Below are 19345 nucleotides of genomic sequence, written 5' to 3' on the forward strand. Positions count from 1 at the left end.
CAGCATCCATTATACATGAGGAAACCATATAGCACAATCGTAGCACAATCCTTAAAGACACGCACACCTACAGGGTACACTAAGAGTGCCTTGGATAAACTTCCTCCCTTCATCTCCTTTAATGACAGAGGAGCTAAAAATGCACAAACACACACCCCTTAAATGACAAAGCGCACAGATCTGCTGGTGCCCAGTCTGTCAGCTTTGATTAAAGTAATCCACACACACACGCACACAGAGTCATTTTTAGTTTTATGTACAGAATCTGCATGCGTCTGCAAAGGTTTTGACACTTCAATATACAAGATTTAAATGAGCTTTTTATACTGATGCATATATATCGATGCAAACTTACCCCATGGTTCCACATTTAATAGACATTTAAAATGTCATACATGATCACTTTAGGCTACTTTTAAAACCTAACCACAGAGGGGACTTTTTACATATGAAAAACAAACAACAAACCTCAATTTGTACTGCGGAAATAGATTTTCTGTCCTTCCACCTAACCCACACAATCTAATTTATCTCCTCCACAGTAGTCCATCAGGAGGATTCGGAGACATGTTTCAACAACAAAGTAAATTCCATTAATAAAATCTGCTAATTGCATTTCGCAATCATCAGGAGGGGAACTGCCCCGTACCTAGAAAATTTTTGTTTCGCTTCCTCCGTGCAATCCTTCCCGACTTGACCAGAACGCTGCCAAAGTCGTGGCGTGAATGTTGAAAGTGAAAGAAGTGAAATCGGATTGCTCTTGAATATTATGTACATGTTAATCTCACTTCGTTTTTAGCACGGGGTGGCCCAGGTGTGAAAGCAACCTCTGGCTCTCATTCGACCACAGGACTGTAGTGCGTAATTAAAACAGACGCGCTATATTAACGGGAGTTTTGAACGGAACTGAAACCCCTGAAGTGTGACAGTTTACAGTAAATCTTCTTCCACTATTGCACACGAAGGTTTCAGAGCCTGCAAAAGGCAGCAAATCTAATTTCTACTTCAAACAGCAGGATGACACTATTTGAAACCAAACAAACATTTCTGATAAAATGAGAGGCAAAACAAGTCAGGAGTTGTGTTGTGCAAAATCTTCGTCTAAATCAAATCCTTTCTAGTATAAAAGCAGCAGCAGCTAATGAGAGCTGGACTTCAACCTATGACCCACTAACTCAAAGCCCTCAAGGTAGACATCAGTTCAGATCCTTTGTTAATTTGTCCCTCAGTGTCAGGAATTCAAGGCTGCAGTTCTGCTGTAACGTCCATAGATGTCTGAGGGACAGCATCTACTTGAGGTGACTGCTGTTGTCATCTGGCACTATATGAATAAAAGTGAATTGAATCTGCTGCAAATGATCTCAGTGGTGGCACAGTTTTGTTGCCCAAAACAATGCAATCGCTGCTCACCATCTGCCCTGCTCGCCAGGTTTGCTTTTTGCTTTTGTCCTCTTTCCGAAAGTAAAAATTGAACTTGATTTCCACGAAACTGGGCAGCAGCACTTCCAGGAAGCTAAAAATCTAAAAATAGCAAAAGAACTAGAAGTGGAGCAGAGACTAATGACAAATCGGATATGGTTTGCCTTTTTTTCCCCCTTTCAGGTGTGCAGAAACTTTTTGAATAAGCACTATGCCGGATATCTATGAACAACTACATCAATATTTATACTACTCGATAATGTATTTGGCCTGTAATATGTCAGTTAGTATATTAAAAAAATGCACCAGTATGTCTTTTAATGTTGTTTGTAATTTAAACAAACACATATCCAGCCACTTTATTAGGTATACCTGCTCAACTGCTCTTTAATCTCAATGTCTAATCAGCGAGTCACATGGAAGCATTTGGAAGCTGGCAAATCTGCAGCAACTGTGTGATGCTGTCATCTCAATATGCAGCCAAATCTCTGTTTCCAGCACCTTGTTGATTCTGGTACAAGGAAGGTGTACTTAATGAAGTGGTTGGTTAGTGCATTTCACGTAGTGCCAGAAGTTACCAAATATTTAGATTTAAAACTACTGAATTAGAACTTTGAGCGAATCCTGATTAGGAATTTACTGAAACAACAAACTGATTATCAATTTTGTTACAAGTGAATTGAAGTTGACTGTCACAAGGTTCTTAAAAGTTAGTGTTTTGCGATGACCCAGTTTATGGGGGTTGTTTAGTGCCTGCAGGAAAAGGAAACCATTTTACACAACCTGGGCTCCAAAGTGACAGAGCACAGGCTGCTGTTTACAGACCAAACACTGCATCTTGTGTACAGCTGCCACATATGCATAACCATGCACATCCGCGTTCATTTGTGTTTCGCGAGCACTGATTTACGTTCGTTTCTTTCTTCCCTTAACTCTAACCACTGCTTGCCTAACGCTAACCACACAGCAGGTCTGCACCCTAAATCGGATGATTTACGTTACGGGGACTTTCTTTTTGTTCCCCAAAATAAAAGGTGAGTCCCCACCGTGTAAATAAGGCGTGCAAACAAATTTTACCAGTCAGAATATAGATCTGTCCTTTGTTGCTGCACAGAGTCAAGGCAGAAAACAGAAGGCAGACGACCATATGTGAATGTAATTCTGATGCCTCTGGTCTGAAGTGCACTGCAGTTATAAAAACACATCAGTCAAAGACAGACAGCTACTACAGCAGAAAGCTCTATCACAGGTGCAGCACACAGCCAGCAGCTGTCTCTTGATGGATTTTTCAAAATCTAGATGTCTTTAAAAAAAACAAAAAAAAAAAAACACACAAAAAAAATCCAGGAACAACCATTTGGATTTTAATCCAGTATCATTTCTTTCAGTATCCTGAGACAGACAGATATCGGGAGACCCACAGTTTATTGGTTCGATCCAGCAGCTCTCCTGCTGGCGACACAAACGACCACTTCAATGAAATATGCATGTGCACGACAAGTGGGGGGAGGTGGAAAAAAAGGACACCGGCCTCCCACTATTTCATACCCACATGCTAAGCCCCTACCGCCACTAACCCCCGCCTCCACCCTCTCTCACTTCAACGCAAACACACACAAAAGACAGGCAAATACGGACAAGAACAAACATCACCTAACATAAACTGACACACACACACAAACTTCCAACACACTGCGGATGTGTAGCATTCCTCTAGCTCCCAAAAGAGAGTGAGAGGGAAAGAGAGAGAGACAGAGAGAAAGAGAACAAACAGAGGAGAGAAAACACTGGCTGTGGAGGTGTTGGAGGAGCGACAGATGAACAGATCACAGCCCTCACTCTCTTCCCTCTGTCAATCACTCTTCTTCCAGGACAGGTGGCCTCCATCGGGCTCCATCTCTTTGGGTCAACAACAGATGATCGGCATTTGCGAGTGATTTATAAGACTTTTTTTTTCTTTTTTACCTGCAAATCTACTAAATTTAAAAAAAAAAATCTACTGCATCAGCTTATGGCTCTAATCTGAAGGAGCCTTGTGTTCTTCTCACACAAGCAAAGCTAAACCAAGCGGAGTTTCAAGCAGAAGGAGAACAGCTCAAAGAGTAACATCAAAAAAATCTGTGTGTCTGTGTGATTTTTCTTCAGGTGAAACTCTAATTTTGTGACTCTTACAGATAGTGCCGTACAATACTGCAAAATTTGGTGCTGAATTGATACCAATAAATACAGGGCCAGTACTGCCGATACCAATACTTTTAACATTTAATGAGCACTAAATCACTCAGATTTTCAACAATAATTCGTTAATACGATAAAACACACCGTTCAGCTTTTCGTGTATTTTAGAACATTTTCCTTTTTTTTTTTTGGAGATGTTGAATATAAACGCGCCTGTCTCTAAAGCAGTTGAGGTTCGGGTGTGAAATTCATGGTTTTCAGGGTCTTTATCGTTAACTCGGTTTTCCTGGGTCTTTTCCCGTGTTGCAGTTGTGTGTCTTATTTTGAAAGAAATATTTACGCGTTACCATAGCGACCAGAGAGCATAAAAGGGAAGAGAGGAGGATGTTACTCTCAGCATTGTTGGCGCATTTCAGGAGGACGCTGCTAATAGAGATACACAGTTACACAGTGAATTTGCGTTTATTAATATAATTACAAAATACCACAGTTTTTGTCTTGGTCGTATCACTTTATTTTGTTGTATTTATCCACGACACCTTGACAGCCGGTCCGTGAAAATATTGGTTAAACCAGTTTGTGGCGCAAAAAAGGTTGGGGACTACTGCACTAAAGAAGTTTGGGTCAACTTATGTTGTTTAAATGTGATGTATCTGGAACCTAGAATAGGTTCATAGTGCTGAACTGGACTTTTAAAATATTTCAAAGGGTGGAATCGTCAAATGTTGGGTGCTTTTGCTGGAAAAACGCCTTTAAATAGTTGAAGATAAGGTTTGTATTCGACAGCTGATGAATGAAAATAGATTAATCCTTCGAGGACTACCCTGTTAGGATATTACAGACAGCTATAAACAAAGCATTATTTGCCTGTTAATTTGTGAAAAACTCTAATGCACACACACACACACACACACACACACACACACACACACACTTCACAGAGAAGCAGTGGCCTGACGAAACAGCTAACCTGTGCCTGCTTTATTCATGACCCAGATCAAAGCCTCAGAAAAACAATGTACTGCTTTAAAGTGATATCAAAGAGGTATTTTGACATTTAGTGTCACAACATTAACAACCAGTGTGACATATGTTGCTTGCTGCTCTCCTGACGACATGAAAGCAGAAAAACATTCTCACTTTATTAGTCAGAATAAGTCTGAAATGCGGCGTTCAGCCGTGCGTCGTCGCTGCTTCGGCTGCGGCGAAAAGCCGCCGGTTAAACAAAGCTCGTTTGTGGGAGAATGTGCTCCATTGTCTTATTTCGGTGAAACAACTTGACATGTAGGTGCGAAAGGAAGCTGCAACAAAGAAAGGAGAGCAAAAGACGGAGAGAGGATACAACACAAAGAGAGTAGCTAGTGGTGACAGGGGAGTTCTTACACACACAAAAACACACAAACACACGCACACACACACACACACACTGGTGACCAGAGCAGAGACGTTTCATTTACCAGTCTGTGGCATTTTCAGCAAAGCATGCTGGAATTGAAGTGCACAGTTTTGAACTGAAGTAAAGAAATAAGATTTTGATTGTTTTATTAAATTTGCTAATCTTGAGCTCGCTCATAATTGGTTACATAATCAGACTCCCCTGTGAACTCATGTTTCCACTTTGCACTGAACAACATGCAGCATCCAGTGGGAGCTGTAAGATGTGTATACTTAAGTTATTAAATTTGGAAAACCAGATTTTACCTATGTAGATGATCTTTTTACCTGCAGAGCTCGAACCGGATCCTGATCGGGGTCCTTTAAATGTAAACCATGCCGTGTAGTCATAAATGGTCTGCTGCTTCTCGTCTAAGGCTCCAGCAACACAAGTCCAGTTTTCCTCAACCATTTAGCAACCGGCTGTGAGTTAGTGGGGGAAATTGGCCGCGTTGGTGGTGCACTGAAAACCTTTGTGAGATTGCTCAGGTCACAAGCAGACTGGCAGTCTGGTAGTTTGCACGGAAGACACCAACGTGAATGCAAATACTGGCTGAAGGGTAGAGAACCTGCAAGAAATCTGACGTAGAGCGGAAACAAATACAGTTGCCTTCAAAAAAAGATGTGCCTTTTAAAACATGCTGATTTACTTTGAAGGCAAACACTCTTCCGGTTTGTGAAGCCCTTTTCAGATTTTACTCCGTGAGATGTAGCAAGTGTTTGCAAAGAAGTCAACATCTTCCAAGCAAGCCACAGACGACTGTGGCAGTCTGCTGGTGACTGAAGCAAATCTCATAGAGGGCTGTGGTCCAGCCCCCTCTTTGGGACTTTTGGTTAGCAATAGCCAGCAACCTCATGCAACCACTTGCCAAATGGTTGGGAAACACAAGGAGGTCGCCAGGAGGTTGTTAACCAGTCAACCTTGTACTGCTTTGTGATTTTAGTCTATGTATTTATTGTGACCAACTCATGTTGCTGGGTTTTATGTATTTTAATATCTATTTATGGATGGACCTTGCAGATGAACTCGGGTTTAGCGTACTGTGGTGTGTTGTTATTGCAACAACCTCTTGCTTATATAAACAAACAATACAATAAAAATCAAACAGAAAAGCCTCTAAATCTGTCTGCTCAAAACATGGTGTTAAAACTGAATCTCACAATAACCTAGGATGATGAAATTCCTTCAGGTGAGTTAGCAAGAAACAGCATTAAAAATCTTTTCAGAGTCCGCTGACCTAGGGCTGTTCGATATAACAATATATATCGGATGATGATATAAAAACATCTATCGTTTCATTTTACGCTATCGTTTGTTTTGTGATGTCACAAAATAAACTGTTCGCGGCAATATTTTTTCATCGTTTTGATGGTCACTGTAGTGGCTATATTAATTTCTTAAAGTTCTCTCTTTCTCTTATATTTAATATAACCACACTAGCGACTGTTTTTATGCGTTGTCGTTAGCAACAACGACGGTAAAACCATCGCGTGTCCGCTTGTTTATGTTCCACATAAACCTTTCACAATAAAGCTCAAGATCCTGTTGAGACTTTTCAAAATAAACTGTGAAAAAGTGAAAGAGTATGCAGCGTATTTACGGATCAGAAGCAAAAAAAAAAAGAGCCGTCAGGTCCTAAAAAATAAACCTTAGACTCAAACGTTAGAACAGGCTTTTCCCCGCAGCACGCTGCGTAATAAATACTCACAAAGAAAACGGCGTCCGTTACAACTTATGTCTAAAAATATATCGTTTTATGCGTCGGTTAAAACACTCGACTCCAGGTACACGACGCCGAGCTGGAAACACTTCACTCAAGTTGAGCTGCAAGAGATTCACAGAATTTACAGAAAATATAACATTTTTGTGATTTATATCGTTATCGGGACAATAGATGTCTTATATCGGGATATGAGATTTTAGTCATATCACACAGCCCTACACTGACCATCACTCGTACAATTCAACTCATAATCTTTCAAAGAGAATCAATAGAGACATGGTGCAAACCACTGAAGAACCCACAGAAGGCAGCTAAGATTAAATTTGCAGCTTTTGGATAAGCGTTATTTTTGGATACATCTGACTTGAGCCTCCCTGGATCTGTCGGTTCATGTGCAAAAATCAAACCAAACTGGACTGATGCAAAGTGAAGCATGACGGTAGGAAAACAAAGTCAGGCTCTTTTTCTTACAATTGTGCACGAGTACTATAAACCTTTAAATGTACAGAATGAATTTCTAAGTTAGTATGATTACAGCAGTTTCTAAACGAGCTATTATCAAGAGATAATGGAGCAGCTTTTATATGGACAATGATCCAAAGCATAAATGGTAAATCAACTGGTTCTTACATAGTGGTTTTCTACTTGACCAATCAAAGCACTCACTTCATTCACCCTGTTCATACAAGCACTTCTTTCTACAGCTGAGTGCCATCCAACATTCACGTGTTCATACTCTGATAAAGGCACTGGAGACCAACTTGGGGTTTAGTATGTTGCCCAAGAAGACTTAGCCATGCACACTGCAGAACCTCCAACTTTCTGATAAGTAGATGACCCGCTCTACCTCCTAAGGTACAGCCACCAGTATCTGTTATGATTAAAGTCTTAGAATCCTGACCTCAGTGCCATGGAGTCCCTTACTTAAATTCAAAGTCTGCAGCTCCAGAGGACATTAAGAGGTTCTGCCAGTGAAAACATTGTGAACATGATCCTCACTGCTTGGTCTCCACACACTTCTTTGCCTTCATTAGAGCTGTCTATCTATTGTTTTACCTACAGAAGAAACAACGTCACAGTCAGCAAAGGAGCCTCAAAAATGTTGCTTTTCCACCAAAAGTCAACACGGTCGAAGATTCCACGAATTTTAAGAACAGATGGAACCATGCGAAAATTAATCTGCCTGTTTAACTCCACTGGCAGAGAACAAACACTGAAACATCAAGGTTCAGCTCGCAGATTTATTTTTCAGGTGCCTAACAGAGGCGTGCTGAGCAACAGGTCTCACAGACCAGCGTGAGATCTGTTCCCAGGACTTGAGAAAACAACTGGACAAAGAGTTCAATTAGATCTACACCTCCTTTCAACCTCTTTTATCACAGAACACACAGATGAAGGCATACTTTCCGACTCACCAATGACCAACTAATCTCTATAAACCACGTATATAAACATGCGGATTCGAGGCCAAATAAAGGACAAAATTTTAAGTAGACTTTTCTGTCAGTGGTCTGCTTCCAATCTGACTGCTCTTGGCCAATCAATCAAGGTTTTTTTGTTGTTGCTTTGTTTTTTTTCTTAGATTTCCACAATCATAACCAATGACAAGCAAAGCACGGTAAGGTTTGTCCAGGATATCCACTGGCTTTACAGAGAGCCCTGAAAGATGGAGGCCAGTATTGCAAAAGGCTGACAGGATCCTGATGAATAGTTAAATCAAATGCCAATCATCAGACTAGCCAGGCTTCCCGCATTAAATAGAAAAAAATATATATAACGCATAACCTAACAACCGAAAAAAACAACAAAAAAAGAGATAAGAATAAATTGAGAGTCTCTGTGTTTTTGGAGACAGTACCAGTGATCACAGAGAATAGGAGGGAGGTTTAATGAGCTGAGACTCAGCAGAATAACTGAGCTGATGTTCCCTGTGATGTACAGTTTTGTTTTTGTTGACCAAAGGGGAGCAAGATGGCATTCAGCCATACCCCACTGTTTCATCATTTCAGTGTGGATGATGAGCTGTGCAAATTGGGCACCGATAAATGGCTTTTAAAAGGATTTGTTTTTGCGTACACCTCTTTAGTGTTCACTCGGAGCTTGACTTAAAACATAAAAAAGAGAACGCACTGACATCATCTCTCCCAATAGGTCTTCAGGGCTGGGGGAACAAGAACTTCATGACCTTTTCAGGGTTTACACACAATGAAATTTAATTCCTGTATTGCTTTCTTAGCTGCGATGTAACAATTATTTATCATTATATCATATTTAAGTATTTTTCTATCATTCTGCAGCCCCAAATTCTGCGCTATTTAATTAAAGCGACATGAAATGGATGTTCTTACAAATTAAAAATGCTTCGTTTCATTTTGATTAAACTGGTCTATTATGAGCCAGTGAACTTATTTGATTTAGTAGCAACACTTCTAAAAGATCTAATGCGCAGACTAATACTCTGCAAAAAGGATTTAACCGCCTCCTGCAGCACAGTCCCACATTTAATTTATCTAATGTCTCCTGACAGCCAGCAATCACATACAAAAACACTTTACAAATAACGTTACTGCCAATGCCTGTGAGAGAAAATACTCACGACTTTTGCTAATTTAATTGCAGACTTTTTTATACCATCAGAGGCCTTTCTGAGGACACTGCGTTCAAAGCTTTTTTAGACTTTTCATACCTGCAGACACCCAGCAGATTCCTGTCAGACTGGAAAGCAGTTTGTGCGGGGGTAATAATTTGCTGTGTCCAGAGCTGTGGAGAATGATGGATAGAGGGATGATGGGGGATGGGGAAGAGAAAGCAGCTGAGCCTCCAAACCGAATGAAATTCTCCACAGCTCCAGTAAAAACACAGCGGGGAGGGGCGGGAGGGAGGAGGGTGGCCATGCTGGAGGTACATGGACGCATTAGCTGAACAGATTCACATTTACTGGTCACCACGCTGATATTGCACTGCTGAAACCCCAGCTAAGCTCTTTTGTTGGGGACATGGAAACATGTTCAAATGTTGTTGTTCTTTTGTGATTTTTAGAATATGGGTTTATTTTGCAATATTTGTAACAGATTTCAGGATGCAGCTTCTCCCTTTTGGTATGGATAGTAACATTCTTTGGGTGCAATAAGTAAAATAAAACTCATTTTATTTCTTCTCATTAATCATCATCTTCTTCTGCCTTTGGAGCCGATCCACCTAAACCTCTACGGTGAAAAATGTTAAAATTGAGCCCCTGACTGGAGACTGCCTCCTGATTCTTTTCATCATGCCTGTCCCTCAAGAACTCTAGGTGATCAAGGTTGGAGGTGTGGTCATGCACATGACTTATGAACCATACGCCTAATTTTTTAAAGCAAGTAATTTATCGAATTAAGCCAATTTCAAAGCGCCTCATCATGCAACTTCCTGCCATATTAGGTTATTTTAAAACCTTTTCACAGGAAAGAAATTTCCTCCACACAAAATTGCTCTACATGGCCTCCAGAACACACTTCACAAAAACGACCAACTGGATTCACGACTTCCAAAAGTATTTGTTGAAATCTTGCAGACATGAGAAAAATGAGTTAATGGTTTTACAATGATCATGAAATAATTTGTTCAAATACTCACACTGAAAAAAGATTTTTCTCTTCGCACTATTCAATCATTTCATGTAACCATTGTTAACTGTTGCAGTTTTGGAGTAGTTTAGTCATTTTTTTCACTAATATGCACCTGGGAGGTTGTAGTTACCATCCCTCAAGCTTTATGTGCACACAGCGCTCCCCACAGATATACTCAAGGTTACTCAGATTATGAAGTGATGATTCAACTATGAAAACGTCATGCCTTTCAAGCCTTGAAATAGATCCAAATGCCAGTCATCTTACACTTAAAACCACCAGGACTTTAACATCCAGGACACCTGAAATAACACCTCCTGCTTTTTAACTCCACTGCAGCATCAGTTTAAAAACACAGCTCTAAACTGAAAATAGCATATTCTAATGCCTGCATGCAGCATACATGGTACACGCTTTGCTCACACACCTGTTGGTGCTGCTGAGCTGCAGTAAATGCAGCGGAGCTATTATGAAAGGAAACAGGCAGCACGGGGGTCTGTCTGATGAGGTGTTGGAAAGTGGTCAGTGCCCGAGCTGCCCTAAATAGGCTGTTCTGTCAGGAGAGCCACCGGCCTCGAAAACTGCCGACTTTGACAGGCAGTGAGTTCTGGTTACTGAGAAACTCCTAATCGGTACTAGTTATCAGCTCCACGTATGTTTGAATTTGCTATTTTGGTGATAGTACTGACGTCAACTGCGTTTTCACATCATCTTGATAAAAGCTCGCTTGCCTTTTGTCTTGCTCTGTCGTCTGCGCTTTTATTTTTCTACCCAAGGTGAGAGCAAAGCAGAAGTTCTGAGTCAGAATGATTACTCAAAAACTACCGATTGAAGGAAGCATGATGGTGAAGTAGAGTGCTGGCAATCAATAAATAAGATTTTTAAAGAAACAATATATTCAACTGTTTCTAGATTCGCTCTTACTTCAGACTGCTAAAAAGTGGGCAAGCAGGGCTGTCAGACTTTCCCTAAAACAAAGAAATAACAGAATAAAGACACAAAACTCATTAAAATCACCGTTTTCTTTTATACAAAAAGGTACACCTACTGAGACCTGAGCTAGGATGCAATTTTAATTTTGCCCAGCTATCTGGGATTATTTAGACCTGAAAAGGATGCAAACTAAGCATCAAAGTAATTTTTTAAATGAAGTGCTGTATTTCAAAGTGGAGGCGTTTATTTTACAGGACAGTACAATAAAATCACCATTGCCCACTAAAGTATAGAACACAATGACAAAAATCCACAATGTAATGTCTCCATATGATTATGCAAGAGGAGACGCGCCATTCTTACTGGAAGCGTTGACATCATCGAGGCTTGTCTCGACCAGTGTGTAACATTTGTTCTGTGAGGGATTTTAAATAATGTTAATATCTTTTTGGCACTTAAAAGCCTAAAGCTCATTAATGTCTCTTCACCTTTATTTGAACTATAATAATCTTCTTTTGGATTTAAACCAAACAGAACCAGCTTTGGGACTAGCTGAAGTCAACTTTTCCCCAAATTTTTCAATCATTCGGCACTGCTACATACATTTGTAGCACTCATATTTATGGCTGCCATTAGGTATAAATTGCATCACAGTAAAGCTCAGCATTTAAATGTACAGTTACACATTTTCATCCTATTCAGATGTCCCAGGTGTCATGACAGTGTAACAATGAGCACGCATATGCAACACCAGAACAAAGTGTAATTCAGCCATCATAACTTTTCACCTGCAGCTGTGGTTTTCCTCCTGTGAAACGTCTACGTGTAATTGTCTTTTTTTTCTCAGCGTGCTTTTATCTTAATTTTAATCACACAATGCTAAAAGAGAAAGTAAGAACAGGTGCAAACAGGAAATTAGAAAACAAACACACACACACTCATTTCAGTTGTCATGCAAAGTACTTCAGTTCAATTGAGCACACACGCAAAGGGCAACCACAAAGACGGGAAAAGCACACCGCAGAACTGGCACACAAAGAGTTAGCATGTGATGAGAAATAATGCATGGGAACTCAAACACACACTCACACACACACACAACATCAGGAGCTATGCACAGCATGCTGATGCAAACCTCAAATGCACTCTTCAGCCGCATGACCGTCATATGACATGCACCCTGTCAGTGCGCCCCAGGGTGGCTGTGGCTACAATGTAGCTTGCCATCACCAGTGTGTGAATGTGTGTGTGAATGGGTGGATGACTGGATATGTAAAGCGCTTTGGGGTCCTTAGGGACTAGTAAAGCGCTATATAAATACAGGCCATTTACCATTTACCACACACCGACACTTTGCTCATGTGTACTAGACCAAACCTACACAGCAGCTGAAAAGCCACAACCGGCTCAAAAACCAACATTTCCCAGGAGCTGATCAAAGACTCAGAGATTTGTGATACCACTGATTAACTCCACTTGGGCTTAAGAAAAGATTGGGTGCGAGATTGAAATAGCCTGCTACAAATTTAGCCTGCACAGGAGGACAAATTTAGGCTCGCTTTTTTTCCATTGCCTGAGGTGACACAGAACACCATAAATATTTTCCTTCCCGCATGACGACACCGAGACTCAAGTCGCCAGACCACACCTTGATACTGAGTTAAACTTGAAGCTTGCAGCATTGGCATTAATCACTTCACACTTTGAAGCTTCGGATTAAATGTTTTATGGAAAAACTGCCTCCCAACTGAAGACGAGCTGATGTACAAGAAAAAATCTTAAATCTGCCAAATTAATATTCAAATCAGACACATTTGATGCAAGCTTGCACATTTTGATAAGCAGCAAAAATCCCAAGCGCTACTCATAGGTTTCCTCAGGCTCTGCATTACACACAGGTGAGTTCCCCATGAAAGCACCAAATAAAATCATTGAGAAGAATAAACTGTAACGCCCACACGTCCCCTTCTTTCTCTCTTCCCCTCTCATTGCTGTGCGTTTGGTTAAATAACATTTAAATGTCAATATGATCAAATGAAATTTCCATCCCCCAACAAAGATGCCGTGTTCACCGAAGACGAGCGATGCCCGACAAAAATTCAACCCAGAGTCACGACCAAAGGTCAGCTGACAGCCACAGACCCATTCATGCTGCCTTAAACCTCTCCGTGCAGGGTTGACTGGGGATAACAGCTTTTATTTAAAGAAAATTGAACATAGAAACAAACAGAAACAGTACAGTGAAACAGCAAAGTGCATAAGGTGGGTTGTATGTACCACTCGTGATCGGCAGTCTTAGCATGTGATTTTTTCTAATTGCATGTTGGGTATGATAAGAGGAACTGACTCTCTCTTTTCTTTAAAAAAAAAAAAAACTGTCACTTTGTTGTTTAATATTGAAGTTAATTTCTCTAAATCTGCATGATCTGTTAGCAAACTGAGTCATTTATTTATTGATGACTCATTTTGTTCTGTCTTTCCAGTTAGGTCACATTGGGTTTTTTTCGTGGGTTTTTTGGGCAGTGGCTATTAAGGATATTAAGTTTGGGTCAATGCCTTGTTTTTACATCCAAATCTTAATTATCAATGAAAAAGTGCGTGAAGTAATTTCGATAAATGTCGAGAAAAACAAAGAATATGCAGACAATCAATCACTGATTTATGAGGTCTACAGTACAGTGGTTTGTACATTTGCCTCTCAAGTGAAAGATCCCTGGTTCGATCTCAGGAGGAGATGCAAAAATCTCTATAGGGTTGCTTCAAGAAGGGCATCTGGTGTTAAAAGAACAAAGAAAAATCAAACATGTGGATCGACCTGCTGTGGTTGCCCCATGTGAATAAGGAGGCAGCCAAAACTAGATGCTTCTTCTTCACTATCGCAGCATATAATCACCCACAACACAGACTGCATTCATATGTGGCTTTCAAAATAAAAGACACCACCAGATTAAGCCGAAGCTGCTAATGATCAAACTGACCACTTTAAGCTTTTCTCATTCAGATCTTGGTAAGAATGATTTCAGCGTGTGTATCACTGTACGCCGTTTCATCTCTAGCCTTTATACGACACCAGACCGGCGTTAGAAGCCTTGAGCAGCCAAAATTGTTTCCCTTTGAGCTCTGTGTTTGCTGGCAGAGCTAAAAAATTCACTGCAATATACTTGGTTTTGAGGAGGTGAACAGTAATGCAGTGCTTTGGAGTCCCTGGAGACTGGGAGATGGTGAGGCTAATAATGTTGTGCCAAGCAGTTTCTGCAAAGGTTTCTGCAGGATGTGTGTGTTTGCGAGTGGTTGTGTGGAGGCTGTGTAGGTGGATTTGGTGGTGATGGGGTGGGGAGCGAAGGATTTTTATTTTATTTTTTTTGGGGGGGGGGGGGAGAGAACTTGCACACTACCTGGCCATTATATAAAGCTCCCACTCTCGGCATGAGGGCTCTATACTGAGTGCCAGCTCCCTCCCCATCCTCCACGCCTCTTTGTCCTCCCATCCCCCCACCTCTTAGCCTTCCAGCTTCTCTGACTCAGGCTTTAACTCTGAAATACCTCCGCCCTTTGTTTTCTCTCCCTCCTGCCTCTGTAGTATCAAAACCACTGTGTGCTATATGGATCAAACAAAAGATGGTATTTGGGTCAAAAATATGGATGAGGCTATTCCTTTACCCCCGTAGCAGGATCAGATGAAGCCGCCCAGCTGGACCGACTTCAGTAATACTTCTCTTCTAATCATTAGCGCATTAAACGCTGTGCCACCATACCTGAGGCTACTGAGGTCTAGTCCCAGCATGCCATGGGCAGATAGCGGATCTAAATACCAGTCCCCTTCCACGCTCAATGGCACAAGTTGTAATGGGAGGCCGTTTGTGATCTGCTGCCAGAACGTTGCAGGTACATGGTGCTGGTAGCAACCAAAGCACACAGTTAAACTGTAGCTGTAGGTGGACGCAGACAGCTGGCACGAAAAAACTGACAAAGCCGAGGGACGGCAAAGCAATCCAAACAGCTGAGCGGGAGGGAAACGCCTGTTGATTTTATTGCTGGCCTCACTTCTGTGTTAAAGAAATAAGGACGCAACTAACACTGTAAGGCTGAGAACGACAGCACCGAGTCCCGATGTGTTGCTCTGGTGAGAAAATGAAGAGCGGAGCTACGAGGAGTTTCCTCTGGCCCTCTAGTTCACCGTTTTAATCCTGTGGCGTTGGCAGAAGTCGGCGCGCATCGAGATGAAGGGGAATAGTAGAAACGGTAGCAGGAGACAGCAGGCCGTGCAGAAAACATGTTGCTGGCAAAGAGCACAGATGTCTTTTTCTTATTACGGTGGCTTCTCCAGTGTTGGGAGTCCAATCCCGAGATTCATTCAGAGAAACCCAGCAGCTTTAACGGGTGCAAGGGCCACGTCTGCACCGAATGAAGCCTCCCGATTCAATTTCTCCACGGCCTTACATCTCAAAAGATACATCGCACCGATGATTTTAAACGAGCTGTCAGTTCAAAATGAGAAAGACAACACACATCAAACCTGAGCTCGCTTTAATCCCTACACGTGCGCTCCTATTGTTCCAGCCTGTCGTCTAATTGAATTTGCTTATTCACACTTGATAGTACGGGGCGTCCCAAAAGCCCAATTCCTAAGTAACATGTTTTTGAAATTACGGCTGTGGTGTCATCAGTAACAACCTGTTTGACAAATGAAGCGGCTGCAGAGCTCGCAACAGTCCCGCCAGCCTCACTGAAAACTGTAAAAGCAATTTCTGTAAATACTTTGCCTCTGAGGTAATACTGAGCCACACTTTTACCATCATGATACAAGACTGCGACGCGAGACAACTGAAGGAGCACCGGACATTGAGTGCCCGTGAGTATGTGCCATTTTTCTATCTTTAGGTGACTGCATGATGAAGTACTGTGGAACTCCCTTGTGGAACTTTCCAAAATAACCATTTGGCAACCAAATAACTGCCACTACATCCTCACATTTTCAATCTTTCAGAAGAGAAGGGGTGTTTATTCTAAGTCTAAGTGCATCACCTAGAAAAAAGAAAATCATCTTTCACTCTGTTCATTGCACCTTCACGATGGACGCGAGTTAAACTCTCAGCTAGCTACTCGTCAGCTGTGAGATCCCTCTCTGTTGCCCCCGGGCCATTTTGCATAAAGTGCACGCTTTGCCGTTTTAAAAATAACTGTGCGAGAGAATAGCATATCTTTTGTCCAGTACGTTCCCATGATTTTGTTCTCACCGTCTTTAGTGGACACACAAATGCGTTGGCGATTCCAAGACGTGACCGTGAGCTGCTAAGCTAGGCCTGGCAGTTAGAAATGACAGCTGAGCAACTCAGGTGAGATGGAAAAGTGAGAAGCAGAGACAGAAATGTTAGTATACGCACAACTCAGCATGCATCCTCTCATTGCCCTGAAGCTAGTTAGAAAAGATGCTAACGAAGGAAAACGTCAAAGTACCAACTGCTTTTCTCGACCAACAACTGCATCCGTCTCTCCGTCTCTAGCATTAAACATCAGAGTTAGAGTAAAGAAGAAGAAGAGTGTAAGCGTATCACACCAGCTGATATAGAGTTACAACTTCACTTCAACATTAGAGGCCGTTTGTGTATTCTAGCAGGAGTTTCTGAGCACAGGGAGCCTGAAGTCATGTAGAGAGAGGGGGAGGGAGTGCACCAGGTGCTATCCAGGTTGGGTGTATGTTTACCTTCCAGCGCAGAGCTTCTAGACAGCTGTTCTGCACTGGGCCAAATCATTAAATCGTTGTGCCGCATGTGAATTTGCAGAAATCTATTCCTTTATGGGCAATAACTGTAATCCCAACCCAGAAATCCCAGCCCTCATTTTAGAGGTAAGAGGTGATCCACTGGATCATCACTGCAAGTTCACTGATTCAGTCCTTCAAGCAAAGAATGCAGATGTCTTTTCATTAATAAATAAATAAATAAATAAAACTCGCAGCAGGCTACTGTCTAAAGAACCATAAGGAATATTTGGTGAATCTGTGCCATAAGCTGCCATCAATCAGGTTGAAGGTCACTCAAGAGGCTAAACCCTGCACTAACTTCTATTATTAATCTTTATCGCTTTGAGCTACAACCGACTGTTTAGGACTCAGAGACATCATCTGCAGTCGGTTTCATTCTCCCAGTGATCACACAGGTGTCATTATATAAACATAAACATACATGAAGGGAAACGTGCAGGATCTCTTTCTAGCTGATGACACAATAATATTAAATGTTCTCTTTCTAAAACTTAACTGTGCATACAGGTATATAGCATGAAAGCCTAATTATCTGGCCAATTATGGACAAAATACAATTGCAAAGAAAACGTTAAACAACTCTTTAGTTACGCTGCCATGAGCCACATGAGCAGAATAGTATCTAGCCACGCTCACCCATGATGTCATGTGTAATTAAGCACCGATCGAAATACAGTCCCATACATTGTGCGTTTACAGCAACTACAAATATGAATTCCCATGTGTTGCCTTTGGAGTAATTTTCAGGAAGGTTTTTTTTCTTTCAGTAACTGTTTGTGTAATCTGTGTTGGAGCCTAACAAACTGCACCAAGACCCATGATTGATTGGGAGAATGACAGCGAAACCCTGATGAATATTATAAAAACCCAGAATTATTACCGCCTGGAGGTTATGCGCCTCTGGCAATGAAAGGATTTAATAGGAAGGCACCACAGATTAATGTTATCAATTCTGAATATCTGGAATATCTGAAATATGTCAGCAATAAAGGCCCCAAAACAACCAAAAAACAACAACAACAACAAAAAAAACATGCATTAATTAAACAAAAAACTTGTTTTTAAGGTCACAGTGTCCTTAGACCAAGAACAAATCTCAAACATTATGCCTCTAGCCATGTTGAGCGCTGGCACAGATGAATTAAAAACTTGTGCCACACTGCAGCAAATCATGGGTGAATTATGAATCACAAATTGCAAAGTGACAGCATAACAAACTCGGCGCACAAGTTGCACAAAGCTGCGGCTGGAGAGATTTATTAACTCCAAGGCGAGGGTCTAAAAAGCACACATGACTCCAAAAAGCCTGCAGAGGAATAACAAATAAATTCTCGCTGGAGACAAAATTCATTCATCCTCTTGATTCACACCAAAACATCTCTAATACTCAAAGATATTTAAAAAAAAGAGAGCGATATCTGCCTCTGTCTCTCTTCCAGTTGGAAACACACAATCGAGCTCCAAACTGCTGCCTACCCATGTCCATCTCAAATGTGACATGTTTCCACGGCAACAGGACTATGTAACAGATCACCACAGGAGTAATGAAAAGCTCAGTCTCGGCAGAGCAGCACAAAAAATAAAAAATATTAAGAAAACAAAACGGGGGACAAAAACAAAATCGATAACCGCATGACGGCGTGTTCTCATTGGTGGCAACATATCAGACAATAATTGAGCTTAAACGACTGAACGATCAGTCCGCGCCTCACGACAAAGTACGCTTGTTATCTGGGAGTAAAAACACCTAAACTTCACCGAATTCAGAGAAGCAGCAAAAAAATAAATAAATAAATAAAATAATTGTCCTTCTGCAGCCGTCTGTTCCTGCTGGTTCACTGCAAAGCACCTCTGACATCTCTGTAAAAGATGAGACGTGCAACATCTGGCGCACGTTTCACACTGTGAGATTTACGCCATCTGCTCTGAGCTGTCGTGCGTCTTCACCTATCACAGCTTTTGTTCTTTTTTACATTTTTGCATCTGGGATGATGCTATGAAAAGTTTTCTGGCGTAAGAACGCAACTGCGAATACCCGAACACGCGAGAGCAGTCATCACTCACACTTAGCCCCTTCCACGTTTACGTCTGCTCCTCTTTAAACTGGAAATCAGCTGCAGTGATAATGACAGTGACAATGAGAGAAATAGGCAGGTGCTGAAAGGATGTAAGGGAGCAGAGAAGAGTGCCTGTATCATTAGGGATTAACCTAGCCACAGGCTCTACAAATAGACTGTCTCCACCTATAAGCCGCCAGCGCACAGACAGTTATTTGTATTGCCAGG

The 19345-nt window shown here is 41.4% G+C and overlaps 1 protein-coding gene across 3 annotated transcripts in view; it reads right to left on the minus strand.

Moving 5' to 3' along the window:
• The window catches only part of LOC308398804 (E3 SUMO-protein ligase PIAS1-like), a 52872-nt gene that overhangs the window by 28669 nt on the left and 4858 nt on the right, over positions 1-19345 (minus strand). Inside the window, exon 1 of one of the 3 annotated variants that reach the window (XM_080885618.1) lies at positions 9442-9462. The exons of 1 other annotated variant lie outside the window; for it this stretch is intronic. Coding sequence is in view for 1 of the 2 variants with exons in the window: in XM_080885616.1 (XP_080741742.1) it covers positions 5320-5382 (63 nt within the window). In the remaining variant the exon portion in view is untranslated. Of the gene's footprint in view, positions 1-5319; positions 5641-9441; positions 9463-19345 lie in introns of those variants that run through there. One more of the 3 variants, XM_080885616.1, reaches the window with a different exon arrangement.

This window comes from Rhamphochromis sp. 'chilingali' (assembly GCF_963969265.1).
Source record: "Rhamphochromis sp. 'chilingali' genome assembly, chromosome: 6".
NCBI classification, from domain to species: domain Eukaryota; kingdom Metazoa; phylum Chordata; class Actinopteri; order Cichliformes; family Cichlidae; genus Rhamphochromis; species Rhamphochromis sp. 'chilingali'.